Source organism: Nannospalax galili, unplaced genomic scaffold (genome assembly GCF_000622305.1).
Source record: "Nannospalax galili isolate Female #2095 unplaced genomic scaffold, S.galili_v1.0 scaffold239, whole genome shotgun sequence".
NCBI lineage: Eukaryota > Metazoa > Chordata > Mammalia > Rodentia > Spalacidae > Nannospalax > Nannospalax galili.
Genome location: NW_008343017.1, coordinates 1,411,944 through 1,436,118, shown reverse-complemented (window position 1 = coordinate 1,436,118; position 24,175 = coordinate 1,411,944). Strand labels below are relative to the sequence as shown.

Here is a 24,175-nt window from a genome sequence, read left to right as displayed (position 1 = left end):
AGACTATTTAGGTTTCCTATTTAGGGGCATCATTTTTGGTAAATTATACCTTTTCATAAATTTTCCCATTTCATTCTCAGATTTAGTGGGATGAAGTTGTTTGCATCTTCTTCCTATCTGCTTTTGTGGTACTGGGGATTCAATTTGGGGCCTTCTAGATGCTAGACAAGCACTTCACCACTGAACTTTATCTCCAGCCCTCTTCTTATTTTGAGACAGGAGCTCACTAAGTACCTAGGCTGGCCTTGAACTCAGTCTGTAGTTCAGGTAGGTCTTGAACCTGTGATCTTCCTGCCTCAGACCCCAGGACCTATGATTACAGGTCGGCACCATCAAGCCCAGCTCGCTTTCTATCTTTTTCATTTCTATAGGACCTGAGTGGCGTTTGCTTCTTTGTTTCTGACAGATTTTAGTTTCTGACATGACCTTATTACTGACATGGTTATTTGCACTTTTCCTTCTTGGTGGCTGGGTTTACATAAAACATTTAGCATCAGGACTTGTTTTTTCAAATAACCAAACTTCTGTGTGTTTTATTCTTCCATGCTGCATGCTTTCCATTCCATTGATTTCCTACTACGCTTATTGCCTGCCTCCTTCTATTTCACTTTAAGTTGCTGTTCAGGTAGTCAACTTTCAGGCTTCCTTTTAGAATGCATTGATTCAAACCCTTGGGAGCCTCTTAACATTATCAGCTGGACATCACATGATTTTACGCTCAGTGTTTCCATTCTCACTCAGTTGGAAATATTTGCTAATTTCTATTGTAACCTGTTCTTTCGCCTAGGTGTGATATATAAATGTGTTGTTTAGTTTTCTGATATGTGGCAGTTTTTCATTCTCTTTTTGTAATTGATGTCCATTATTATTCCAATGTATTATGAAGATGTCTTCTGTGTAACTTTGGTGCTGTGAAATTTGCTTTATGGCCCAGTACAGGGTTAACATTTTTTAAAATACATATACTTATGACTTCTAAGAAGCTCTGGTATTGTGGAGGTCTTAGCATATGAATGACCACAGAAAGTAGCAAAGTGAAGATTAGTTATGATAGGCTTTTTTGGAGGGAGGGGATGTCTTCTTGAGTCAGGGTCTCTCTGTAGCTCCAGCTGGCCTGTAACTCACTCTGCAGACCAAGCTGGTCTCGACCTCTCAGAGATCCGCCTGCCTCTGCCTTCCAAGTGCTGGCATTAAGGTGTGCACCACCATGCCTAGCTTTTCTGCATAGACAGACGTGACAAAGTTTTTGTGGAAGTGCTGCTGAAGGTGGAGAATATTGTATCTAAGGCACAGAGATGGGAAAGAACAGGCTGTGCAGAGGAACCAGGTCCTGATGATGCTTGACTAGAGCACAGAATGAGGGGGTGGGGGGATGGGGGGACAGGTGGAAGGAGATTTTAGAAGAAAGTAGTAGGGTAGTATAGGAGAAGTGTGTTAAGCAGACCACGTTCTACTTTGCAGGTAATAGGGAGCTACTGACAATGATAAAAAGGGAAAGAAAAGAACTGTATTTTAGGTAGACATCTGATAGTTGTATATAGGGGAGTGTCATGCAAATGTAGTCTAGTAACCTTCTGTGCTCTTCTTGCTTCTGTGTTCTTTGGAATAGGTATCTAAAGGAAGGGTAGACTAAGAGGATGCTTTAAAAACAGAGTTGAAAAAAGAGAACTGAGTAGCATCTCTCAGTAAAAATCTTCCTTAACCAATTAACTTAGATAAGATGTTGGCTAGTTTTTCAGTTACATAAAGAAGCACTTGAATTTAAAATTAAACAATATATCTTGAACTTTCATTTAAAGTTTTTAAAAATTTATTTTTAATTTTAAAAATTATTTATCTTTCTTTCCTTTTGTTTATGCATTACACAATAGTGTCTGCATACTCCTTGGCTTACCTAAAAGCTCTGGATGGGGCTGTGTGTTTCTCTTGGTCTCTTTGTCCAATGGTTCTCTTTTATCAGCATCTAAGGGTCTCAGGGTGTTGGAGGTAGAAAGTTTCACATTGTTAGCAGCAGGCTGACCAAGACCTGGAGAATTTCCATGTTCCTCAGCATCTTGCACAATCTCAGGCCAATTCTGATTCACAAATATTATTCTGTCTTTGTTCTCAGTATCTAGGCAATATGAGGAATATCCATTAGAAACAACACCAGAATGACCAATAGTTACAAAAACGTAAGACAAGGGGGCTGGGGAGATGGCTCAGTGGTTAAGAGCACTGGCTGCTCTTGTAGAGGACCCGAGTTCAGTTCCTAGCACCCACATTGTGGCTAATAACCATCTATAACTTCAGTTCCATGGAATCTGATACCCTCTTCTGTCCTCCACAGGCATTGCATGACATAGGCATACTTACATGCATGTAGGCATAACACTTATACACATAAAAACAAACAAACAAACAAATAAATAAATAAAGTGTAAGACATCCCTTTCATGTAGTGTACCTGCTCCAGGTTGGGTCTTCTGGGTGTTGATCTTCTGGATGTAATTCTGCCTTATCTGTTTAGCAAACTTGGCGGGATTGTCCCACGGTATGTTGAACTTTTCAGCACCCATACCACTCGTTGTCCCAGGAGGCTTCAGCTGTCCTGTTTCATCCACCTCTGAGAGCTTCAGGCTCTCAAAAGTAAACACCCTGAAGGCTCGCTCTACTTCATTCCAGCTCAACACCTCTGTAAGATAGCAGAACCATTGCTTCCAGAAAGGCTCTATCATTACACAATGCAAGGCTGACACAGGGGCACTTGAGCAGAGATAAGGGTTCATGCCATGATAGGTGCTGACCTATTTTAAACATGGCAAAGCTCCCCAAAACTAAGAAAATTATACAGTCAAGATATAATATTGCTGAGGGATCTTGCCCCAAAACTTCAGAGCTTAATCAATGTTAGGTGTTGGTATTCAATTGCTTGGACTTCCCAGGGTACCATATTGGTTCCAAATATTTTAGGATTAGTTTTTGTCTAGGGCACATTTTGAATATATTGTACTTTCATCCAGAGAAATCTATCATTTGTGTCTAGCACAGGCAGCAGCCTTTTTTACCTCAAAATTGAAGAAGCAAATCATGTTCTTCTTTAGATCCTAGGCACCCGTGACAAAGACTGGAAGTTACAGGTAGCATAGCCAGTGAGGGGATGATGGACAGCTAAGAGCTGATAAACTTTGGAAGTGCAAATATGAGAAGTAGCAGTTCCTGGGGGAACACAGGGAGGAGGGCGGTGATGGGGGATCCCTGAACCTGAGTGAACAGGAAACCTCCTAAATATAACTTTTTGATCTGGGCATAGTGGTGCATGGCCTGTAATCCCAGTACTTAGGAAACTGAGGCAGGAGGATTGTCATGAGTTCCAGGTGAGCCTAGGTTTCACAGTGAGAACCTGTCTCAAAAAGCAAAAAAGAACAAACAAGAACCATAAAATCAATAAGAAATAAATGCTTTCTGGGATGTTAGTAACTACAATAAAAGCTGATGAGCCAAGCGGTGACCTCCAGCTGTCATGGAGTACAGATTGCAGTGCTGAAGACAGACAAGCATATACAACAGATAGTGGAGGCGAAAAGGAGAATAAAGCCAAATTAGGATACCAGAAGGAAAAATGGAAGGACGGTGTTTCTATTGTATAGAAGAGATGGAGAAAAAAATTCTTGAAATAATAAAGCAAAAAGTGGGAAATGTGTGGAAGAGCAAGCAATGAGGTATGAGACTTAACAGAGATCCGAGCCAGGGTTTGAGTGACATCCCTAAGGAAGCGCAGGGAGGCCACTGTAGATACAGTGGAACAGACACTGAAAGCATAGCAGGCAGTGAGCTGGGGCAGAGATGCAGATAGGGAGGAGGTCTAATGATTAAGATACAAGAAATGCACAAGAATTCAATAAAATATATATTAAAAACTAAAATACATCTTTTTTTAAAGAAGGAAGAAAACAGTGTAGATGGTAGACAGTTTTGATTTTACTCTGAGTGAAATGGGTGACTAGAAGCTTGAGTGAAGAAGACATGATCTGACTAACATTTTAGAAAGTTCATTTTGATTGTTGCATAAATAAAACACTGAAGATAAAAAGGTGGAAGCCCATAGACCAGTTAGAAAGCTGTTGAGGAGCTGGAGAGGTGCTCAGCAGTTAAGAGCACTGGCTGTTCTTGCAGAAGACCCAGGTTCAATTTCTAGCACTCACATAGCAGCTAACAACCGTCTGTAACTCCAGTTCCAGGGGAATCTAGCACCCACTTCTGACCTCTGCAGGCATTGCATGGCATGGGTACACTTGCACACATGCAGGCAATATGTTTATACACATAAAATAAAAATAATAAATAAAAAATATATTACTAAACAAAGCCATTGAAATGGTCCCAGTGAGAAGTGATGGACTGGAATGTGAAGGGAAAAAGGAAGCACGTGACGTCAGGTTTTAACCTGTATCCTAGAAGCCCAGGGTACTCTGAGATGAGATGAGATTATAAATATTTTATATGTATGTACAATTTTTAATGTGCTGTTGAATTTGGTTTACTAGTATTCTAAATTTCTCGAGGAGTTTTACATATGCATTCATTAGGAATATTGGTCACTAACCTCCTTTTTAAAAATTTCTTTGAGATTTCATACATATACAATGTATTTTGATCAGAATTCGCCCCCCCCATTATCCAACTCCAACTCTTCCCAGTCCCCCATCCATCTCCCGACTTCATCTAATGATCCCTCTTCCTACTGCCCTTCCTGTCATGAGAGGATGCTTGTTAGCTTGAATCCACTCACTTTCAGTAACATGCTGACAAGGGCCATCTGTTCATCCTGGTATCTCCAGAACTAAGATCAGTTATAGCACAGAAAAGGTATGTTACCCACATATGGGGCCATCATGCCACTGCTTGGTAATGTAGGTACAAGGTGTTCTGATGAGCATCCAGAAGCCAGAATTTCAGTCTTGGATCTAACACTATTATTACAACCCTAGAGCAAAGAATTTAACTTCTAGGGTTTTTATTTCAGTTAGGAAATTTTATGATTCTTTGATCCATTCTTCATTGTAGAAATTGAATTTCTGTGACTGGCTGCATACAGCTCAGTGGCAGGACACATGCTTAGCATGTACTAGGTTCCAGTACTGAAAAAATTCAGTTTATTGATATAAATACTACTCTCAGGATTCTGTCCAGGAAGGTACTGGATAGGAGCTTCCAGTCGCTCTTCTGTTCCCAGGTCACACCACTTCTTCCTTCCTTCCCATCGTCCTGTGCAGAGGTGATCCAGGGAAATGCTCACAATTCACCCAATGAACAATCCTGTCAAATTCAGATGACCTAGACCTTTTTCTCTTCTCTGACCAGAAAAGTTACAACTGTGGAAGGTCGGAAAGTAAAGAGATAGAAGAAAACAGTCCTTACTATGCCATTTTTTTTTTTTGGTCTTTTTGAGACAGGGTCTCCCTGTAGTCCCAGCTGCCTTGGAACTCGCTGTGCAGACCAGCCTGGTCTTGAACTCACAGAGATCTGCCTGCCTCTGCCTCCTAAGTGCTGGGATTAAAGGCATGTGCTACCACTCCTGGATAATATGTCATTCTTCAATGAAGAACAAGAAGAGGCCTAGTTAGGAGCTATAATTGTTTGAAAAAAAAGCACTTTGTGAAGAGATACAAGTGTTGTTTCTTGGTAGTCACATAGGAGAGTTCTAGAAAGGACATGGAGGCAAAAATTTCCAGGGAGAAATGGATAAGAAGGTTGCATGAACACTAACAAGAGGTAGGCTTGCTTTCAAAGAAGCCTCCCCTGACCACCTCTGACCCAACTACATTTCAACTAGTTTGAAAAGGTCCCTAGCCAGCCAGAACCATGGCTAGATTGATAGACAGATGATTGTTCAGACCCCCAACATCATAAAATGGAGAAAAGAAATGCAGCTTTCCACTTAAGAAATGGGGATCTGGGGGCCCAAGAAATGGTTCAGTGGTTAAAAAATGCTTACTGATCTTGCAGAGGACCTGAGTTTGGTACCTAGCACCCATGTAGGGAAGCTCACAACCACCTATAACTCTAGCTCCAAGAGATCTGATGCTTTCCCCTGACCTCTGCAGGCACAGATATACTTGCATGTGCATAATTTTTAAAAAAAATTCTTTAAAATAAAAGAGGCAGAGATCTGAAGTAGGGTTTCTTCTTCCTTGTTTTTCATGATAGGGTATTGCTACAATCTTACTGTGAGTTTTCTAATCTGCTATATAGTCATTCAATGATTATCTTTTACACTGTAATATAATGATTTCATCATTTTCCTTAAAACAGATCAAGTGACAAGTATAGACATATTTAAATATCTCACTTAATGTTATGTCTGATCTGTTGATTCACATAGATGTAAAGAATAGAGAGAGCATCTTAAGTTTCCTTTGAGCACTATAATTCTTCTGAATTTTGGGGAAAACGATTTTTGATTGTGGCAATCAGAATATAAGATGTGAACCCAGACTGATAATGCTTAACTGAGGCAAAGTCACCTAGTCAGGCTTGCTTTTCCCATTTCTCAAGTAAGGCCACTGTACTGGTGTGTGTGTGTGTGTGTGTGTGTGTGTGTGTGTATGTTGTATGTGTCCAACATGACGAAAGGGTTCAGTGGTAAGATGATGGGAATGGGACTATAACTTGGGATGAGAGGTTTTTGTTTATTTTCAAAATCACCTATCTGTCTGTCTATCTGTCTATCTATCATCTATCTGTCTATCTATCTATCTATCTATCATCTATTCTATCATCTATCATCTATCTATCACCTATCCATCCATCTATCTAAAACTCTATTGTGCATATATACCACATTTTGCTTACCTATTTGTTGATGGATACTTGGGCTAGCTCCATCTATCTACTATCTATCTATCTATCTATCTATCTATCTATCTATCTATCTATGTATCTATGTATCTATCTATCTATCTATCTATCTATCATCTATCTATCATCTATCTATCTATCATCTATCTATCTATCTATCTATCTATCTATCTATCTATCTATCTATCTATCTATCATCTATCTCTGAACCATTACTCCTGTTAAGCAGGATGGATAACCACATCACCTCTAATGATGTTGACGGGGGTGGGGTGGGGGGTGGGACATGGAGGTTAAGGGGATTATGGTGGTTAAGGTAACACAGTGGAAAGAAAACTCACAGTGTATCAAATTGTAGAATGTTATGCATGAGAACTCCCATACCATAGCTAGTATCATTACTCAAGGCAAGAAAGTTGTCACCTCTCAAATCATCTATCAAGCCATCTATTTTAGTGCCTTCAAACTCTTTGAATGATCAAAATACTTTTGGAGAAAAAGTTTTTGCTTTCTTAATTAAAAGGGACATATGACCGTTAATTAAAATGAGTTTAAGACAAAGCACTGTACTCACCACTTGTACAGAAGTGCATAAGTTCGTGAATGGTGGCAAGGCGTTTAGTGCTGTTCCAAGGTGGGGGCAGAGGGAACTGAAGGAATTCCCACAGGGGCAGCTTAGACTGCATCTCTTGCTCAATTTGAACTGGGTCAAAATTCTTTTGGTCCTTCCAAAAAAAAGAGCAATATGACAGAAAACATTAAAGTGAGCTGTCAAGCGCCTTATGCATATGGAGAAGGCTAAACATGATACCTTTACTCTCATTATCTGGAAACAGGGGAAATCAGGGGTAATTGAGGACGACAAACTCAGTATTTTGCTGAAGGTCAAAAATCCTCGTTCTCACTTTGCCAACAGTTCCCCACTTGCAGAAATGACTGATCCTTCATTCCCAGTGACAAGCTGCCAAAGACTCATGTGTATTCATCTCTCTCTTCTGCGATCCTTGTCTGCATCTGCTAGAGCAGCAGATATTTAAAGCGAGCAATCATACAGTCGGTTTTAATGTAAATTTAACGGTGGTGACATTCAAGTCAGTTGTCAGTGGGACCCTGGCAATTACGCTCGGCTTTGCTGACACACTTCTCCCGTTTTCTGAGATCCCACAAGGTAAGCAGGTATCTATTCTGTACATTTAGTTTCAGAGATGTTTCCAACTGATGAGTTGCAAGTGAGCTTTCTCCCATCAGCTATTGGGGGCGTGTGTGACATATTATTACCTTCAGTGCGTACTTCTTGTGGGCGAGGGCGTCGTGATAGTTCAGTAGGTGAGGACCTTTGGGTACTGCTTTACTCTCGGTTTCTCCTTCAGCTAAGAATATTTCACGGAGGTTCTATTTAAATCAAAATAATGTTAATTTAATGAGATAATACACACTTTTCAAAGCACGAAAACCCTTTATCTTGTTCACTCCTCCTGACCTTCTTCTCTCTCTCTGAGAGGCAGAGTGAGGGCAGGATTGACACAATGTGAGCCGCAATCCTGTAGTCTAACCCATCTGCTCTGTGCGGTGGCTCCACCAGACTCGGAGGGACAAGGTCTTCTTCAGTTGCTACGACCTATTGAGAAAAACAGTTGGGAAGAACTGGGGTGGTGTGAGCTCTTTTCTGACGATCTCGCATTTGTCTCTGTTACTCTCAAGAAGAAGGAGCAGGTCCACTGATTAAAGTATCAGCAATTATGGAAGCAAGGTGTCAGTAATGACCAAAATAACAGGGGATATGTTCGAAGTCCATGCATTAAACATAATTTTAACACCTCCCTTAAAATAGATGACGCAAGATAGAAATAGAAAACAATAAACTTTACTATGATAAAAGTCACAATAGCCATTTAAAAATATTTATGTTTTCTCATAAGGCACTGAAAACAATGCTCATATAACTTTGCATTCAATAAATATTGCTGAGTGCATACCAGGTGTCAGGTACTGTGCAGGAGATGGAGCTGCACATACATCCACTCATCTGCACATACATGAACTCGTGTGAGCCTCACTGCAGTCTCTCACACATAAATCATTTCCTACTTTATAGAGAAGAAAACTAGGCTGAGTAAATTGGAAGGTGGGTCCAAATCCATAGTTACTGAGTTAAGGAACTGGAGTTCAGGCCAAGTCCTCATTTGTTCTTGAAAACTAAAAAAATGGGGGCTAGAGAAATGGCTCAGAGGTTAAGAGCACTGGTTGCTCTTGCAGACCACCAGCGTTCAGTTCCCAGCACCCACATGAAGCAAACAACCATCCATAACTTCATTTCCAAGGGATCCGATGGCCTTTTCTGGCCTCTGCAGGAAGTGCCTGACATGGGTACACTTACATACAAGCAGGCAAACACTCATATACATACAATAAAAATAAATTCCAAAAAACTATAAAAATGTAGTGTAGTGAGATCAATAATGGATAATAGTTACCGAGTGGAGCAAAGGGAGGCCTAGAACATGAAAGGCTTTGTTCGATTTTGCTTGGTAAGCAAATAAAAGCAGCTGAAAGCACCAAATACCCAACATCAACAGCTAGTCTTCCCCTTCGACTGTAGATCTTACAGTCATTGCCATGATTTTGTCTTCCTCTACAAGGTTTCTCAGCTTGGGTGCTCGTTCCATTTTGGACTAGGTATTTGTTTTAGGGTGGGGTTGTCTTGTGCACTATGGATCATTTAGCAGCAACCTCTGCATCCTATGTGATGAAAGTGACATGCTTCCCATTCTTCCCATTATGCAAACCAATCTCCAGTGATTGTAAAATGTTCCCAGTGAGGCAAAATAAGCCCCCATTGAGAATTACTACTCTAGAAGAAAAGAGAATCATACGCTTTACCTTTTACTGATCATCCATCTTTCAAAAGAGTCACCCCTGGTTTTACTTTCTATCCTCCAGTCATCTGGTGGATTCACTGAAATCATGAAAGGGCAATCAAAATTGTTCCACCTCTGAAATGTTGAACTCTCATATCTACTTCTGTAAAATGCCATCCCTTTGCTTTGCTATGTCTTACAGCTAGATCTTTATTCATTCACACATACCTACAGGGGGCCTTCCCTGTCAGACACTGGACTCCTCAGCAATGTCGCCTGCTATCTGGAACTTACTAGGTGGTTACCAAATATTTGCTGTTTTGAGTTGATTTGGACAAAACAAGAGAAACCATGGTAAATAAAGTGATGATACTATAAGAGTTACAGGACTTTTGAACTCTTTCAAATGTATTGACATCGTGAAATCATCAGTCTTATTAAAGTCTTATGAGGTGATTAAAGGAAAACAAAGGGAGTCAGCATCCATAAATATGTGTCCTGGAGGGAACAAAGATGTTAGATCCTAAACAAAACTTTAAAGACCATTCCCATCTGGCATAGCTGTGCACATGCCAGAGAAACAGTATCCCTGAACCAAATACATGAATAGGTGATTGTGAAATAAAATCAATTTATAAATTGGAAACATTATTACTGAAACTGCAACCGTGGGCCAGACTCCATTAAAGTATGAATTAGTAGGAAGTTATGCTAGAAATACCAACAGAATAAAATTGAAAGAAAATGTAAAGACAAGATAGAAAATCCTGAAGTTTCAACATTCATTCAAATAGCATTTGAAGATATAAGAGATTCTTCTCAGGATCCACGAATAGCTCAGCAGCTTATGTGCTCAGCATCTTCATGGGTCAGGTATCAGCTGTTTCATGCTGAGCACACACAGTGGCTAAGACGCCACACTATTCAAACATTTGAAAAAGAAGAGCTGCTAACAAGAAGAAAATAATGTCGGGGCTGGAGAGAAGGTTCAGCGGTTAAGAGCACTGGCTGCTCTGGTAGAGGTCCTGGGTTTGATTCCCAGCACCCACATGGTCGCTAACAACCATCTGTAACTCCAGTTCCAGAGGATCTGACACCTTCTTCTGACCTCCAAGGGCATTGCATGGCATATGCAGGCCATACATGCAAACACATACAATAAAAATATTTTTTTTATTAAAATATTTTCTTTATTATTTTTATTTTTATGTGTATGCATGTATGGCCTGCATACGTGTGAGTGCACCTGTGTCATGCAATGCTGCAGAGGTCAGAAGAGGGCTTCAGATTCCCCTGGAACTGGAGTTAAGGATGGTTCGAAGCCGCCATGTAGGTGCTGGGAATCGAACCCGGGTCCTCTGCAAGAGCAGTCGGTGCTCTTAACTGCTGAGCCATCTCTCCAGCCCCCAAATAAAAATAATTTTTAAAAAAGAAGAAAATAATGTGGCAGAGAGAGGCCTATGTGTCCTGGAACTTATGTATTTTTATTTTATTTTATGTGTATGAGTGTATTGCTTGCAAGTATATCAGTGTACCCATGTTGTGCAATGCCCACAGAAGTGAGAGGAAGGCATGTCAGAACCCCTGGATCTGGAGCTACGGATGGTTGTTAACTGTCATGTGGGCGCTGGGAACTGAAAGGTGCTGGGTCCTTTACAGGAGCAGCTGTGCTCTTAACTGCTGAGTCATTGCTCTAGCCCCACCTGGAACTTCTTTGACTAGGTGGTCAGAGAAAGCTTCTCCAAGGAAGACCATTTATACTGGAGAGTAGATCACAGGTGGTATGTGATAAAAAGACTTGCCTTGTAGAGGAATTGGAGTAGAAGGGCAAGGTAGATGTAATATATTTGAGAAAAAAATTAGAAAGCTTATGCATATGAGAAATGTACGTGTGTGTGTGTGTGTGTGTGTGTGTATACACGCATGTGCATATATATGCACTGTGCACATGTGTGGTGAGGGACAGGGGTGAGATGACAGAAACAGTCCAGAAACATATTTTAAGTCCTTTCGGGAAACAAAGGAATTTTGATTTTACTTAGGATGCAGTTGGAAAACAGTTTATAAGTATGATAAGGTCATACTGAGGGTCATTGTTTGGATGCGGTTTGTTCTCTCCCAGGTCCATGTGTTGGAGGCTTTGTTGTCAGTGTGGTGGTATCAAGGTGCTGAGACAAAGCTTTAAGAAGCCAAGCTTAGTGGGAGCTCAACAGAATGTTACCCTTTGTTATGGTTTGCAATGCCCCACATAGGCTCATGGACTTGAACACTTGGCCCCTAGCTGGAGGAAGTGGGTCACTGAGTGAAGGCCTTGTGTTTTGTAACCAAGTCCTGTTCATTCTCTGCTTTCTGACTGGGAATGAAATGTGGCCAGCAGCCCCTGGTTCCTGCTGCCATGCCTTTCCTGCCTTGATGGGCTGTAAGTCAAAATAAACCCTTTCTCAAACTGCCTCTTGTCAGGTGTTTGGTCACAACAATAAAAAAGCAACTAATGCATTCTTGAAAGAGATTAAAGTAATTCTCATGGGAACAAATGAATGGGTTTTAATGTGGCATTTTTCAGGCCTGGGTGTACTGAGGCTTGAACATATAACATTTCTTTGAAAAAATTAATATGATAGATATGGAGCGATTAACAAGATAAAAAGTGAAAAGGAATTGATCAATGGAACATAATGTTTCTTTGAGTAGATCAAAATGATAGATATATCATTAGCTACCACAATCAAGTAAAGAAATGGCACAAACAGAAACCATCAGCCACAAGGGTGGGACCATCTCAGGTGCTGTGTTGTTGGTGAGGTCTGCCTGGGAACATGGAGCTTCCCATGGTCCTGACTGGTGGTACAGTGCTTCTCTCCACTGACAGTCACTTCTTTTTCTTTCTTGTTTTTCCTTTTGGATTTTTGAGACAGGATCTCACTATGGAGCCCTGGCTGGCCTAGAACTCACTACATAGACTAAGCTAACCTCAAATTTGAATTCGCAGAGCTCCACCTGCCTCTGTTACCTGAGTGCTGGGACTGAAGGCATGCACCACGCCCAGCCTAACGATCATTTCTTTGTATGTCTTTGGGAACATCAAGTGTCCTTTTCCCCATCAGCTTTCCCACAAGATGGCTCATGCTTTGCCTTCACTGCCTCACTAATACGACACTGCATACAGAACAATTTAGACACTGCATTTCAGTAAATAGCGTAAAGAACCTTATCCTACATTGGAACAAAGAGATTAAGCATTTTTATGAGAAATACTGATGACTAAAATTTACTTCAAAAGTAGAAAAATGTCAAACCTAAGACTACAAAGGAGTTTTAAGGATTAAAGATAGAGCTACAGAGATGAATCAGAGATTAACAGTGCTTGATGCTTTTGCAAACATCCTGGGTTCAGTTCACAGCACCCATACTTGGTGGGTCACAGCACCCACCTATGACTCCAGGTCCAAAGGATCTGATGCCCTTTGCTGGCCTCCTGAGGCACCTGCATGCATCTGTGTACATAAATTCATCCAGGCATACACACATTCACACAAATTTGAAAAATCTTGGGGTCAGAGAGATGGCTCAGCAGTTAAGGGCATCGGTTATTCTTGCAGAGGATCCAGATTTGGTTCCTAGCACCCAACAACCATCCATACTGCCAATTTCAGGGGATCTGATACCTTCTTCTGACCTCGTGCGCATTGTGTGACATGGGTGCACTTACATACACTCACGCACATAAAATAAAAATAATATTTTTTAAAAGATTAAAGAATTCTTACAAAGAGTAAGACCATTAAGCAGCTCACTCATCTGCTCATGTCCTCTTCCTTTTCTGCTGAAACAAGCCTACATAAAGACAGCTTTAAGAAGACCTTCTACTGCAGCTGACAAGTATCACCTCTTCCAGTGCATAACAAGAGAAACAGGATCAAACATGTTAGTAAAATCAAATTTTAGTAGTGCAATATTCTGTCCTTTATAAATGGGAATGAATTCAGATATTTTGAGTATAATTATAAAATCATATTGAAAATGGAAGTGAAGAGAGATGAAGTGACTTATTGAAGGTTGCCACTGGGGTAAAAGATTCAGCGTCTACCCACCTGCTCCAGCATACAGTGCAGCATAAGGGGCACAGAAATGAATTCCTCCGGAACTGGATTCAGCAGATCATTGTAATACCTCATGTCTACTTCAGTGGTGATGATAAACGCTATTGTAAAATGAAGAAAATATCATTCATTGCCCAGTTAAGATGTGTTATTTCTTCCATTGAAATTTCCTGCATGAATTCAAACTATGACGGTGTGCCTGGAAACAGGATCTGTAGGTGGAGGGTAGCTGAACGCCATACCAAGGACAGTCGTTAAGCCTTAAAGATGTGGCTCCCCTACTTGGACTCTATTCTGCAAGCTAATCTAAGAAATCAATGTGTGTGTGTATATATACATATATATGTATATAATATTATATATAATTTTAATTATATATATACAGATGTGGCCCCCTCAGCAGCTGATTTTATACATTTATACATGCCTGGGGGAGGATCTTGCGGTTCTTCAGATTGCACTTTCTTCTTTCCAGGGGCCAGAGCAGTAGGTGGAGGAGGCTGAAAGAAAAATCATTACAAAGAAACCACTGAGGTATCCAGTTGAGAGGCCCTTTCATCAAATGCTGGCATGATGCAATGCCACAGGATCCTGAAGTCGTATTTTCACACCACAAACCCTTAAAGGATCAGAAGAAATGATTTTATTATGAGAAATTAAGAAGCTACAGGGCGAGGATGCTGGTTAGTTTTTCTTGATACAACCTGCTAAGCAACTGTAGCAAGGATGATCAGGTGGATGGGACCAATAGGCACGGTTTTCCTTCCCTGGATGACCTGAATCATGCCATTCTCCAAGTCAGCGAATCTCTATTGAATTCAGGACAAAATTCAACGAAATCTGCTAACTCGGCACCCAGGGGGCATTCCTGCTCTGCCTCCCAGCTCTGGGCTTCAGTTCATATTTTCAGTCTCCAGTTTGCTCCGGCAGCCTGGGAACATGGAATGTCCCCCTGCTTTTGGTTTGTATGGTAGTACTTTTCTTTCTTTCTTTCTTCCTTTCTTTCTTCCTTTCTTTCTTTCTTTCTTTCTTTCTTTCTTTCTTTCTTTCTTTCTTTCTTTCTTTCTTTCTTTCTTTCTTTTTCTTTCTCTCCTTCCTTCCTTCCTTCTTTCTCTCTCTTTCTTTCTTTCTTTCTTTCTTTCTTTCTTTCCCTTCCTTCCTTCCTTCCTTCCTTCCTTCCTTCTCCTCCGTCCCTCCCTCCCTCCCTCCCTCCCTCCCTCCCTCTCTTTCTTTCCTTTTTAAACTTCCATATCATGGTGCATTTTGTGTTCTCTTCTTCAGAATATTATTGTGCACCCTCATCAGTTTCCATTAGGTAATTCATGCTGTTTTTACCATAGCACTAACCTGGATCCCCCTGTCTCCACCCATCTGCTCCCCAATCCGGGTGAGGTGATGTTTTTATTTTGTCCATCTCTTGCTATGCTAAAACTGCTCTTGACATGATGGCACCCCTTCAAAGGCTTACTTCAGGTAAGAGGACAGGACATGAGCCTTCCCTGTGGTGTCACCAGCATCTGGCAGGGAGAATGAGCCCACAGCAGGCTCTAGATAAACACTGGTTCTAGATTAAACCCCTTGCTCTATGTGTGAGTTATTGCGCCCTGTGCGGACTGGTTCCATTTGTACTTTGTCAGGGGTCAGGTAGTTGAGGAGCTTCATAATGACCTCACAACACTGCCCTTAGTGCTCTCCCTAGGGACCCTGTTTCTGTTCTCATCCTCATGCCTTAACACATCAGGCAGTATTACCCTGATATAAATGTTCATGTAATCTTTTCTTCACATGCTTTATAAAAATGAAAATCACACTCCCTTTGGCCTATGCCTGGAACCCACCTCTGGAATGGGTATGGCTTCCAGCACCATTTTTTCATTAACCACCTGTGGGACATTGATGAGCTGCATGCTTTCCAAGTAGTGCTGGTGCTGCCTCTTCCAGTCCAGGCTATCGTACATCAAACAGGCAATGTTCTCAAAAATTTCCGTGCCCAATTCCAGCTACAAGTGAAGGAATCAATATCAGTTCCTTATTCATTTCATACTGTCAGAACAGATGGAATATTTATAACTCCTTTTCCAGATAAAGTTATTGCTTTTTACAATACAGTTTTTACTGAACCATTGGATTCCAGTTTTGGTGGCCAAGTCTTCATTCACAAATTCTTCACACCTTCTTGGTCACTGTAATGAAGAAGTTAATTAATGTGTCAAGTAAGTGAAAAGCAATCTCTTCATTAGCTTCTGCACTACAGCCTTTATTTTTGGTGTTTCGATTCCTGAAACATGTTAGATAATTGTGATACCCTTGGCTAAAGATAAGCAATAGATAACTCTTGCCTTACTGTCCAAAGAACACAGTGCAGCACAACGAATTCCCTCACTCTGCTTAGCATATTATCGGAGTTCGCTGCAGTGTATGCAAAGTCAAGATTTCTTCCATTCCTTCTGTCCTTTTACCTTTCACTGGGCTGACTTTCACCTGTGCTGCTGTTAGGGAGACACTCAGTGAAATTCATATAATCTATTGCATCTATGATATTCCCAAATTTTATGTTATAAACTTGCTATGTTTATTACTTGAGCTTTCATCTCCAGAAGTAGGGAAACGCTGTGATTGATACGTCTGTCTGTTTGCAAGCAGAAATAGGCTCATCCTACATCTGTGTTGAAGGTTAAGGTAGAATGGGAGTGCTTCTGCAGGGCCAGTGACTCATAGACTGGACGAGGTCTAGGGAAATGCTCAGTTAGTTCTGCCTGTCACAGCACACCTGTCTGCTTCATAAGCTCACACCACAACTGAGTCTTCAGTTAAGCTGCAAATTGGTATTCTGTGCCTATATTCTGACATAGATGCAATTAAAAAAATTTTTATTTCTAGGAAATATAGTAAAGCTTCCATCCAATGATCCTTTAGCATAACCTATTTAATTCATTCAAAAATTCATTATCAAATGATATGCTAAAGGCCATCAAATTATTTCAACAACCAGGGTTTGCCTTGAGATGTTTCAGATGTCTTACAGAAGCAGTTAGCATGTTTTAATTGGTATTTATTTGATGTAAAGCTTTCATTACCTTAAATAATCAGAATACAGCCTGTTTGTTTGCAGCCAAAGCATGCAAACACTTTCCTCCACCCTGGGAGGAGGGAGGATTCCTTGCTGGCTCCTAGGTCAGTTACCAACTAACTCATAGATAAGAACTGAAAGTGGCTCGATCCGCTTCTGCTTCAACAGCCTTAACACTTTTATGCTTATTAAGTGATCCTAAGTTTATGATGGACTTTGGCTTTCAACGTTAAAGCCAATGAATGGCCTTTTCTCCTACAATTCAACTTTATTCTGAGTCATTTTTATTTTTAGAATTTTTGTTTTTGGTCTTTTTGAGACAGGGTCTCTCTGTAGCCCCAGCTGTCCTGGAACTCACTTTGTAGACCAGGCTGGCCTTGAACTCACAGAGATCTGCCTGCCTCTGCCTCCCGAGTTCTGGGATTAAAGTCATGTGCCACCATGCCCAACTTATTCTGAGTCTTTTTAAAGGAAGTTCTTCATTGCCATCTTCAATGGTGGGGCTTTCACTCTCAGACCATATCTTGTAGAGACAGGCCTGAGCCTGTGGTTACTGATGCTAGATACCAACCAAAGCCCTGGCATGAAACGGATACTCTAATTACCTACAAATGGACTGATAGGAGGTAAGAGGTCCCCAGGTTGGGACCAAAGTCCTATGGTTCTCTTTAGAAGTGAATGCTTTCAAGGCCCAACTGGATACATTGAACATTATTCTTCTAGTTCTGAATTCAGGAATGATCTTCCATAACTGGCATTTCAACTAAGCTGGTAATATCTCTTCAACATAAAGTGGTTTTTCTGAAGTCAAATTTCTACTTACACTTTTCTATTCTATATTTGCTAAAACACCAACCACCCCTTTCTTTAAAGTGGAATGATCCCTATCTCCTGATGGACAGGAAGCTGTGGACATGGAAGCAGAGAGCAGGATGTTGTGAATGGCCCTGAGTCTTCTGAAGCTCTGACTGTCATCATGGGGCTCGGCTAGTGTCTATATCCCAATGACACAATGGCATGTACTCTACTGGGGCACAATGCCTTTCAGCTTTTATCAGCATGTCCCTGGAGATTAGAGAAGATCCACAGAAAGGCCCCTGCTTGTGCAGGAGCGAAAGGTATTTAGTTTAAGGATGTGTTAGCATTCTTCTCTGGATTATGCTGCAGAAATTGTATGGTTAGGATCACCTATGCCATACTGAATAAAAACATATACAAGTTCTTTGTGTGTGCGCGCACGCGTGTGTGTGTGTGTGTGTGTGTGTGTGAGTGAGTGTGCACATGTATGTATATGGGTTCACACGCATGTGTGTACAAGTGTATGGAAGGCCAGAGGTTGACATCGGGTGTCTCCCGCAAGTGCTTTCCACTTTGGGTTTTGAACCAAGTTTCTGTCACTGAACCTGGATCTCACTGATTGACTAGACTGCCCAGCCAGTGATCTTCAGGCTTCTACTTATCTCTGATGCTCAGTGCTGGAATTATAGGTGTGTGCTGGCACTCACAGCTTTTATGTGGGTGCTGGGGATCTGAACTCAGGTCCTCATGCTTGTGCAGCAAGTACTCAGTTCCAAGTTCTTGATAAGGTGTGTAGCCATGAAAGGAAAAATATTTCTCTAAGTTATAGTTTCATTAGCTGCAGATACTGTGTGCACTGGGGTTCGGGAGAGGGGAGCCCATCTAGCAAAATGAGTAGAATGTTGGATTTATGTGGGGCTTTGGAATTCCAAGAAGAAATCTTATTTCCTAAATGCTGTCTCACATTTATTGGGTCTAATCTAGAATTCCAATAAATGCAATTTAGAAATCAGTAGTACTTCATTATCGGAAATACCAGTATCTCTGGGATAGGGAATTAAACTGACTCAATTTTATAAGCACCAATAAAGGACGGGTGACAGCGGATCTCCTGACCTCAGGTTTGGGAAGCAGGAGGTTGAGAGGCAAAGCAGGAAGGTGGGAAGATGCAAACAAGGTACAGAGTCACCAGCTGCTAAAACGGCCTCTTTCTATGGCGTTCCTGCACCAGCTTCATTTCCATACACAGGACAAGCCTAACTTTTGTTCCTGCCATCGGTGGGTGACTCAAGTGTTCTGTTTCTACATAACATCGAATGTCTTATGTTGAAAAGACTTTTTTAAACAATGGAGCTACCTAATGCCATTTATTCAAGTCCTGCCTATCCTCAGGGCTCATCAGTGGCCCCCTCCTCAGTGCTCTCTCTCCTTTCACTACGTCCCACTCATCTGAAGGTAATGGGATCAAGGCTTATGAGCAGCAGAAGTGTGATGGTCCGTGGTCACAGGCAGACTGCCCATCGGCACAGAAACAGCTCCAGGTTTGGATCTCACTGTCTTCTCAGCGTTTTCTTGGTCCTTTTCTTTTTCCTTTCCTTCTGTTTCCTTTCCCCCTTTTCCGTTTCCCCTCCCCTTCCCACCCCACCCTCCCCTTCCCGCCGCCTCTCCTCTTCCCTCCCTTCCTTTCCCCTCCCCTCCCGTCCCTTCCTCTCCCCTCATCGCTCCCCCCACTCCATGCAGCTTTGCTTGGCTCCTTTCAGAGCCTGCAGTCAACGTGGTCTATCCCTAGGCCCTGCTGTCAGTTCAGCTCTCCTGATGCTGTAGCATGTAGCCTGCAGGGCCCCTGTTCACAGAAGCAGGAGCTTAGAAAAACAGTGTTTTAAAATTGATATACAAAAAATCAGAAATCTAGTTACATTTTAAACTATAAAATTTAGTATCTTCACAGCTAATATATGTATTAAGATCCTAATTATTACATAGATCATTATTGAAGTATAAAAAAACCCAAAATGTCACTAAATAAAACAATCACCATTACTTATGACCATCTGCTGTATCTTGCCATCATTAATCATTCACCAAAAGCTAAAGAAACATACTACAACCATTACTGGACATTTGCTATTACCATTGTCCCAAAGATGAGAGAGTCCAACAAAGAGCATAGTTATCTGCCTAGGAAATACCTGTGGAATGAATGGCCAGTGAAAACGGACTGCCACGCACTTTCACTGACAAGTGTACTCACCATCATCTCGTCATCTGACCAGTCGGAAGGAAAATCCTCTGCTTTGACTGTGTACTGAAGTCGAGCAACATCAAAGAGATTCGTTTCAGGTTTGTCATTATTCAGGATTGGTTCCAAGTACTTCCAGAAAACTTCAAGCTCCTTTATGGTATTTTCTCTCTTCAAATTTTCAGCTTCTATAGCTAATAATAGCAAAATGCTTTACTATGAAATGAGACTATTGAATTTCTTCCCACTTCACCTTGGCGTAGTGAGTCATATACATTACGAGACACAGAACCTTGAGAAGCTTTTGAAGCCTGAAAACACAACTATAAAATTAGAAGAGACTGATAATTGAGCTCATACTATGCCTTCATTTCATGGTTGAGGCCCAGAAAGATTATGATAAGGTCACATGTTTCGGGAGCTAAGGCTGGTCAAGATTCCCATCTCTCTGAGATTGAATTTGTATAGAATTAATCCTGCCAAATCATGTTTTGACCATATTTGTGCATGCGGCATAACTAGCTTAGAAGATGAAGCTGATTCACTCCTTCTCATAGGCCCAAAATCAGACTGCAGTGAGTGATTTATGCTCTAGTTAGCATTTGGTCATGTCACAACAGCTAAAGTCTTTTTCTGGGCATTTGCCCTCTGATTATAAAATAATGGCAGATTTCCATAAAGTTAGACCTGAAAATTTGCCTGAAATATTTATGTTTATTACATCTATAACTAAAGTTGGGTTGACACTTGGCTCTCATTCTATAGTACAGTCTATGATTATTTTTATTATACATACTTTTTGAAATAGAGTCTTAACTCTAGCCCAGGCTGAGCTGGAATTCACTATGTAGCCTGAGATGGCCTTGAACTTTTGGATAGCCTCAACCTTAGCCTGCCTCAACCTCCCAAGCACTGGGATTACACGTATGAGCTACTATGCTGTCTTACAGAGTCTATTCATGCACTACACGAAACACCTTTAGAGAGATTATATTTGGTACTTATGCAGCATTTTCTCACCAGCTTCAATAGTAAATTATTTAATGTACCTATCCTTTGAGATATTCAGTGGTCTGGGTTTGAAATTTAGATCGTTGGCTTAATAATTGTCTTTAGTTCAACAGTCTTTTTTAGTAAAATGAAAATAATAAAACATATTTCTTGAGAGTGTTGTGAAAACTGCATGAATCAGTGAACTAAGAGCCCTTAGCACTGAGCTCAGCCCTGAGATATGTGCTCAATAAATGGTAAAATTATCATTAGAGATAGTGATTTTTAGCTTTGAGGAACACTTAAAGAAATATAGTGTTATAGAAATGGGCATGTGGCTATGTAAGTGAAAATGTGTGGTGCAGATATTACTAATGCATTTAAACCAACACACATAGTAGACAGAACTTGACTCCTGGAGGTACAAGCTTACACTGATTCTCAGTTGTTACCTGAAGTGCATGGTAACTTTCCTTTCCCACAGATGTAATCTAGCACAGTTCTCTGAGATGAAGACCCCAAGGCTCAGAATGACTGAGTGACAATGTAGCTGGGACTTGATCCTGTAACTTCCTACTTTAAGACTGGAATACAGAATGTCCTCTGACTTTTATCACAATAAGCTAGTAATACATGCTGGGCAAGAATCTAACTGTGTAACCTTGTGGGGGCCGTTTGGCGACTATAGCATTTGAAGAAATGATTATCAACAGAGATTCATCCAGCCCGTGCTTTGGAGAGAAGTTATAGGTCAAAAGTTCCCAAGAAATGCAGTTATATAACCACACTTGATCTTAGCCAAAAGGTCAAGTAGTGATAGTTGTACAACTAAGTCTTCTGACCCGTAGTCTGTTTTCTGTGACTACACAGGGATAGAAACACAGAATATGATTTTAATTTGCCAAATTTATGACTCTTGGCTGATATAAGCGGAATGAATTGCAAATCAAAGTATTGAAAGGGTTTAATAATGTGCCTATTATATGACCATATTTTGGACAGCAGATGTACTTGAAGGACACAGGGTTGTATTGATGGACTCAGGAAGTTGTGTAGTTGACTGCATACCTTCTGGAAGGAAAGTTTCCTGCTGCTGGCTAATGGCTGCCAGGTGGGCCTGCAGAGGCTCATAATCTTCTGAAGATATTTTAATCACGCTGGTTATGGGAATGCCAAGCTCAGTCATAATGGCTAATAGCTGAGGATTGTTGAAGTCCACAACAATAATGTAATGTTGGGCACCATCATCTGGCTCATCGTCTGTTGAAAATACCGTAAAGAAGGTTAGCCATCATTGTTCGAGAGAACAGGTTGTACTCAGGCAGTTCAATGGCAATACACATTATGCATGCGTTTGGAATCCCTCCGGCTTGCCGAAACCCAGCCAGTTGGCTGGGATGCAGGCATGTTGACTGCTTTCATTATTGCCTTTCTAGTAAGAAGGCTGTGGCCATTTTACGAAACATTAAATCACTTTAGCAAATGGCACACAGGTGTAACGGGAGGACAAACGTGCATGAGGCCCCTGGCCATGGAAAACGGTGCTTGGGTTTTTGTCCGAGTTTGGCCTGCAACTAATTTCTTTTGGTTCTAATCTCTTTTCAGCAACATCTGGCTTTACTCCTGAATTACAAGTAGCTGCAGCTTTCCAGTACTTTATAAGTAGAGGTGTTTACAGGATAAGGAATTATTGAATATGGATGTCCTCCGAACTATGCACTGACTGCACTCATGCCAGTACTGTGAATCCTGGGCATCTGTTAGGGACAGCTATGTAGTCACTGCATTACATTTTTAAAATACACATTGTGCACTTTCTTAAAGTTTCCTCTATTTTTTATTGGTCATACCATTTTATGAATATTGAAAGACAAGCTTCTCTTAGAACAGATATTTGGGGGGGGTGTGGTAAGACTCACTGTTTTACTCTAATGTTGACCATATACAGTACAGGAAAGCCTTACATTGTACAGTGTATCCAGTAAGGTCAATGTACAAACAACACAGAAGATGTTTAACTTCAAGCTTTAAACAGTTATCTCCCTCAGACACTGGAAAGGTCAGTATTGGTATTGCCCCACGGAAGGCATAGCATCACTGCTTCCACATCCAGTGTCTTCAGAGCAGAGACTCATGAGAAGAAACCACTGATGAGGGGTGTGAAAGCTCAACCCTCTAACTAAAACATAATGCAGACCTAGCACTGCTGAAAATATGTGTGTTTATTAGAAATAATAAATAAATGAAATCCAAATAACAGGCAGGTCTATTTGGGTTCAAAGGGAAACAGCAACGAATTACCAGTAACTACCTCGGATGACTCATTTGTATGTCAATCATTTGAAATAGAAGCAAGTCCTACTTGGTCTATTTGAGACACAGTGATAAAGGGGAAACGTGGGCCGGGAAGCTGTATGCCCCCTGTGTGTCTCAGATTAAGTGGCCTGAATTTTTCACAGGATAAGAATCATGTTTTGATTTTTTAATTGTCTCTCTCTCTCTCTCTCTCTCTCTCTCTCTCTCTCTCTCTCCCCTCACACATGCACACTATTATGCACCTGTGGAGGTCAGAGGACAACTTGAGGGAGCTGGTTCTTTCCTTCCAGTATGTGGGCTCATGTCATCAGACCTGTCGGGGAACAGCTTTACCCAGTAAGCTGTCTTGCCAGCCCAATGACCATTTTTATTTCACCTTACAATTACATCTGACTTTCCACTATGTTCCCAACCAGATATTAAGAACCTTCGAGGCCCAATCGGCTGCTATTCTACTTTCTGTTTTCATGATGCAAACATGCCTCACAGAAACACATGCCAAATAAACAGCTTCTAAAAGCATAAATGAATTGCAAATAGAAAGACTTTTTTGACTGGAGTGTCATGGAGAGCAAGTTGTTCATGGCTTTATGAGAATGAAAAGGCTAGGAAGGATGGGGCATAGTCATTGGAGTGATCGGTACAGCCATGCCACAGCTCACAAAGCAAGAGGTGAGGCACCCTGTGGCTGGCGCCCCACTGACCGATGTATGTTCTGTTTTCGTCCTCCTCTCCCCTGCGTTTTAACTGCGTGGTCTTCTTCATGACTGCAGTAGCTTCAGGCTGGTCCTTCCCTTTTCCTTTAGCGGCCTTGGCACTGGAGACCTTCTCCTTGGGAGACTTTGCTTTCCCTTTGTCCTTTTCTGACTTCAATCTTTCCTCGATCATCTGGAATGAGAGACCATCCTTGTACCCCTCCAAACCATCTAATGATCCAGCAAGAGTTTTTCTAAGTCAGCCAAAT

The 24,175-nt window shown here is 41.1% G+C and overlaps 1 protein-coding gene across 1 annotated transcript in view; it reads right to left on the bottom strand.

The window, feature by feature from the left end:
* The window catches only part of LOC103738844 (sperm-associated antigen 17), a 155,046-nt gene that overhangs the window by 48,984 nt on the left and 81,887 nt on the right, over positions 1-24,175 (bottom strand). Inside the window, exons 5-15 of the mRNA XM_029566386.1 lie at positions 23,916-24,099; positions 21,964-22,155; positions 19,918-20,099; positions 15,637-15,798; positions 14,226-14,298; positions 13,790-13,899; positions 8,321-8,458; positions 8,119-8,232; positions 7,415-7,565; positions 2,447-2,674; positions 1,895-2,113 (exon numbers count right to left, since the gene is read on the bottom strand). Of these exons, the coding sequence (XP_029422246.1) occupies positions 1,895-2,113; positions 2,447-2,674; positions 7,415-7,565; positions 8,119-8,232; positions 8,321-8,458; positions 13,790-13,899; positions 14,226-14,298; positions 15,637-15,798; positions 19,918-20,099; positions 21,964-22,155; positions 23,916-24,099 (1,753 nt within the window). The remainder of the gene's footprint in view (positions 1-1,894; positions 2,114-2,446; positions 2,675-7,414; positions 7,566-8,118; positions 8,233-8,320; positions 8,459-13,789; positions 13,900-14,225; positions 14,299-15,636; positions 15,799-19,917; positions 20,100-21,963; positions 22,156-23,915; positions 24,100-24,175) is intronic.